This window comes from Austrofundulus limnaeus, unplaced genomic scaffold (assembly GCF_001266775.1).
Source record: "Austrofundulus limnaeus strain Quisiro unplaced genomic scaffold, Austrofundulus_limnaeus-1.0 Scaffold15, whole genome shotgun sequence".
NCBI classification, from domain to species: Eukaryota; Metazoa; Chordata; class Actinopteri; order Cyprinodontiformes; family Rivulidae; genus Austrofundulus; species Austrofundulus limnaeus.
This window is the reverse complement of record NW_013952417.1, coordinates 44,527-49,782: the sequence shown is the minus strand read 5'-3', so window position 1 is coordinate 49,782 and position 5,256 is coordinate 44,527. Positions and strand designations below refer to the sequence as shown.

Sequence of the window (5,256 nt, the reverse complement as noted above, 5' to 3'; positions counted from 1 at the left end):
CCCACTTCAGGTCTTGGGATGTGATGGTTCCCAGAAACTTGAAGCTTTCCACAGTAGACACAGTGCTGCCAAATATTGTTAGAGGGAGTCGTTCTGGGGGGTGTTTCCTGAAGTCTACTGTCGTCTCCACTGTTCTGAGTGTATTTAGCTCCAAGTTGTGCTCCTTACACCAGAGCACCAGCTGTTCAACCTCTGTCCTGAATGCAGACTCATCCCTGTCCTTGATGAGAACAATGACTGTGGTGGTAATTTTATTATATATTAGGGGTGCAACAACACATGTACCCGTATCGAACCGTATCGAACAGTGCTGTATCGAACAATACAGATTTTAAAAATTTACTTGTTGCACCCCTAATATACGTATATGTATATATGAATATGAGATTAACTCTTGGATCCAACCCCCAAGATTCTTGTTTAAAATTTGACATTTGCATTTTTTTCAAGGAACTTGTCTTTAAATACCTCTGCCAAAGAGTTAATGTTTTCAGCGGCGTTGGTTTGTAAGTCCATCCATCTGTGAACACGATCACTCAAAATGTTCTGAATGAATTGTCATTAACATTTCAGAGCATGTTGTTGTCACAAAAAACAAATGATACAACTTTGGTATCTGCCAGACCTGCAGCTCAAGGTGAAGCAGAGAACAGACCCAGTAGTGATGCCATAGTGACAGCCAATCAGCGTCCAGCACAACTTTGTTCCTCCAGTGACAGCTCAGCAGCTGCACACTCTCATTTGCATAACCAAAGAGTGCACTGAGCCTCATAGTGTAATGTGAGGTGGAGCTCTGATCATCAGGAGCAGAGTGCAGCAGTGATACCTTTAATGACCACTGGAGGGAGCCGCTGAGTCAGAGGGACCTGGAGAAGTTCAGCACGAATAGTGATCAGATGTGTGTTCAGAAGAGGTGGAAAGGGTTACTGATGCTGTAAAGAACACAAAAGTAGGAGCAGCTGTACAAATGTAAGATTTAAATGTAAAGAAACAATCAGGATGTCAATATTTATTTATGCACTTTTTTATTGTTATTTCTCGGGTTTGAAATGAACTGAACAGGAAAACTGCTTCTTTTATCATATGCTCACTCATTTTCTAAAAATTGTTGAAAGGTGATGAGTCAAACACTAGATATGCCATAAAGTTGTTAAAACTGCCACAGCAACACATGTATTTTAAGAATATCTGGATGTGTTTTTATATCGACTCTATTCTCACTCTGGGCTCATCAGTAGAACTTCTGCTGAGAAGACCTGCTGCACACCCCACCGCCCCCCTCAGTGACTTCAGGCCAGTTTCAGTACACCTTGCACCATCGAGCCGATCCCATCAAAGACCTCGTGAATCGGAGCGTTGCACATGAATGCGCAGGTGGTGACCAGCTTGTTCTTCTGGTCCACGTGGCTCTGAGCGACACTCGTGCTCACGTGTTTGCAGCCCAGCTGGTTGATGGCCGCTGCCGTGTCAGCAGTATCTGGGTACCTGAACGAAAAAAGGAGGTCTGACTGTGAGGGCAGCTTTCTGCGGGCGCTTGAGTGAAAGTAAATCAATGTGGGGCGATGCACAGATCACTGAAACGGGGCTTATTGCTGGCTGCCTTGCAAGCTAAACCTTTGAAAAGTATAGGATCCCAGGCTGGAAGTTGTTGACTTACTTGTCGTCCTTCTCAATGCCCACTGTGACCTCACACCCGGGGAACACTTTGGCAGCCAGGACAGGTGAGATGCAGCAGAGGCCGATGGGTTTCCCTTCGCTGTGGAACGCCTGCAGGGTGGCTTTCACCTCCTCATTAACCACACAGTCCTTCCCCTGCACCGCCCATGTGCAAAGGTTCTTTGCCGCCCCAAAACCACCTGAGGAAGACCACATTAGTCTGGGTTAGGGTTGGAAATAACTTCCACTCTCAACCCCTGAACAGGAATCTGGCTGAAGACAACAAAATGTCCCCAGGAGCCAGGTTTAAAGGGGACCCATTATGCAAAATTCACTTTTTAAAACGTTTTTTTACTCAACTTTGGGTATGTACTTCTTTAAAAAAAACAGTCCTAGGACCAAAAAATGCACCCAGGGGCATATTTACTGTAAGTAAATGTATTTTTAATGTATATTAACGACAAGTTTTATACTTCCGTCATTTTGTGATGTCACAAGTCGTACGACAACCCACCGGAACCTGTGTTCAGCCCCTCACCAGGGTGAAGCTCCTCCTCCTCAATATAAAAAGCCATCACGGTTGTTGTTGTGCAATAAGCAGCTCATTTCACTACAAGCCTCCAATTCAATTCAATTCAATTCAATCCACTTCAAATTCAAAAATATTTTATTGATCCCAGAGGGGAAATTTGGTAAATAGGCCAATGGGTAGAGTGTTGGACCAGAGAGTGGGAGACCAGAGTTCGAGACCGGCACGGACACACACAATTTTAATTATTTATTTTCATTCATTATGAACACATTTTCTCATGTACCTCTATTGTTTAGCTTATTAAAGCCTTGCTAAAGCCTATGTTCGAGTTTCTGAGGTATTTTGACCGCTGCTGCTCCCTGCTCTGGTAACAGCATGCAGAGTGAGCGCAGAGCAGAGGAGGGAGAGAAAAAAAAGAAGAAGCTGGGACCACGACTCTGCCTCTGGGTCTCATATGGTTGTACAACGGAGCTTCTGCTATTATTAGCCATGCTAACGTAAATGCTGGAGGGCGGAGTTAATATCAACAGATTTTTGGAGGGCGTTACCAACAGAACTCATTAACATAAACAGTTCTTCTGAATGGAAGTCAGAGCAGGCAGAACTAGAAAATAGGAAATTTTATTATCTGAGAATTATTTTGTGCATTAAATTGAATGAACATGGTCTGGATAGCCCACAGACATGCCATAAAAATTTCTAGGACCCATAATTGGTCTCCTTTAAGGCAGTTGGTGGTGACACAAACAAACCTGGGAATATGACAGCATCGTGGTCTTTGGCACAGAGTTTAGACAGATCCTGGATGTTTCCACGGGCGAGCCTGGCGCTCTCCACCAGAACGTTTCTCTTCTCCTGAGACGGTTCACCTTTCAGGTGGTTCACCACGTGCATCTGATCTATGTTGGGAGCAAACATCTGCACCTGCAATGCAGACAGAAACTATTAGGACCCTCTTTTGTTTACAGAGATGGTTTTATCCAATTCATGTTTCCAACATGAAAACGTAATGTTATGAATATAACCACGGTTCCTTGAAGGAATGGAACGAAGTACAACACACAGTTTTATATGGGACACGTGCGCCTGGCTGAAGCCACCTCTAATCATGTCTTTAGACCGGTGACGTGGTGACGTTGAACGTCGGGTGGCAGGCTCCGCCTTCACCCTATAAGTTCGGAGTCACCAGCGTCATTACTCAGTTAGATACCGCCCTTCACCGAGCCTTTGTGATGCGGGGCCAACAAGGTGTTGTACTTCGTTCCATTTCTTCAAGGAACCGTGGTTATATTCATAACTTTACCTTCCTTTTCAGTCATTTCACTCAGTACAACACACAGTTGTATATGGGACTTGTCAAAGCGCCCCGCAGAGCAGTATCAGACCTGAGTTAAGTAGTGTGCCTGAGTAAGTACTGTACTAATGCAGAGCTTTGGACCCGGCACAAAGTACAGAATGAGCCACCGAAGGTGCTGTTACATCCAGGCTGTAAAATCGTGCAAATGTGTTTGGTGAGGCCCAGCTGGCCGCGGCACAAATGTCACTCACAGGTACCCCTTTAAAAAGGGCCCAAGATGTCGCTACACCCCTGGTGGAGTGAGCTTTAACTCCAAGAGGGATTGGAAGGTTTTTGCTGCTGTATGCTAGCAAGATGGCCTCTACAATCCAGTGAGAGAGTCTTTGTCTAGAAAGAGCTTTACCTCTGTTTGGGTTGGCAACAACCACAAATGGCTGATCACATGACCTTACATCTTGTGTGCGGCTGATGTAAGTGCGTAGAGCACGTACGGGGCACAGAAGATTCAGCTTCTTTTGCTCCTCAGATGCAAAAGGGGGGGTGAAAGCTGGAAAGCTCTATAGACATAGAGCTGTAACTAGAAGGTATCACCTTAGGAAGATACGCAGAGTTAGGGTGCAAAACCACTTTAGAGTCATTAGTYGAAAACTGGATACAGGAGGGGTTCACTGACAGAGCGTGGAGGTCCCCGACCCGTTTAGCTGTAGCTAAAGCCAGAAGCAAAGCAACTTCATATGAAAGAAACTTCAACTCTACAGACTCTAGGGGCTCAAATGGAGGGTCGCAGAGAGCCTCAAGAACCACAGTGAGGTCCCAAGAGGGAATAATGGGTTTAATAGCAGGCCGTAGCTTACAAACCCCTTTCAGAAAACGCACGGCTAAAGGATGAGCACCAGGAGTGACTCCATCAAAACCAACATGGCAGGCAGAAATGGCTGCTAAGTAGACTTTAATTGTGGAGGAGAGCCCTTTATCCAGTAACTCCTGAAGAAATTTTAAAACATCTCCTATTGCACACTGAAAAGGGTCCAGGTGCCCGTTCTTACACCATCGCTTAAAAGCTTGCCACTTATAGGAATATTTTTCGGGACATTAACAGAGGAGACTGAAGACTTGAATCCCGACGCCTCTTGGGGCCGTTTTCTGAAACACAAACATTTAAATGTCTTTTCAACTGCAGCTGAACATTGTCTCTCTGTTTTTGAAGTCCCTGTGAAGACAGTACTGCTGTTAGGAGGACTTTGACTTCTTCTTCCGAGCCGCTGAACTGTCCTGCTGACTCGGAGGGGGGCCTTTGCACCATGCCGATTGACGGGGAGGCTGCGACTTGCTGGAAGGTTCGGCGGGCTGGGCCTTTGAAGTCCCGGGCGTCGCCGCCTTCTTGAACGGAGGAGGATGAGACGCAGACCCGAATGAGCTCGGGGCCTTGGGCCTCGCCTCGTGTCTGAGGATGATGCAGCGAAGTGCCTCAGCCCTCTTCTTCCTCTGTTCAAATTTGGTTTGGATGACGTCAAGCGCTTGACCAAACAGTCCTGTAGGCGTTATCGGTTCATACAAGTAGGCCGCTCTGTCCTTATCGGGAACGTCTGAGAGCATTAGCCACAGGTGCCTCTGCGCCACCACAGTACAAGTCATTCCTTTACCCAGAGCCAGCGCTGCACAGCGGGACACAAGCAGGATGTGGTCTGACGCCATTCTGATCTAGTTCAACAGGGGTAAAAGGGGGTTTTCCTGCAGCATCTGAGCTGACAGTTCAGCCAAGGCCATGGCC

General features: G+C 46.4%; 1 protein-coding gene across 1 annotated transcript in view; it reads right to left on the bottom strand.

The window, feature by feature from the left end:
• Window positions 1-1,008: 1,008 nt before the first annotated feature.
• zgc:162944 (ES1 protein homolog, mitochondrial) overlaps window positions 1,009-5,256 on the bottom strand; it is a 6,074-nt gene continuing 1,826 nt past the window's right edge. Inside the window, exons 2-4 of the mRNA XM_014002763.1 lie at window positions 2,941-3,112; window positions 1,658-1,856; window positions 1,009-1,485 (exon numbers count right to left, since the gene is read on the bottom strand). Coding sequence (XP_013858217.1) covers window positions 1,290-1,485; window positions 1,658-1,856; window positions 2,941-3,112 — 567 coding nt within the window. The 3' untranslated portion in view covers window positions 1,009-1,289. The remainder of the gene's footprint in view (window positions 1,486-1,657; window positions 1,857-2,940; window positions 3,113-5,256) is intronic.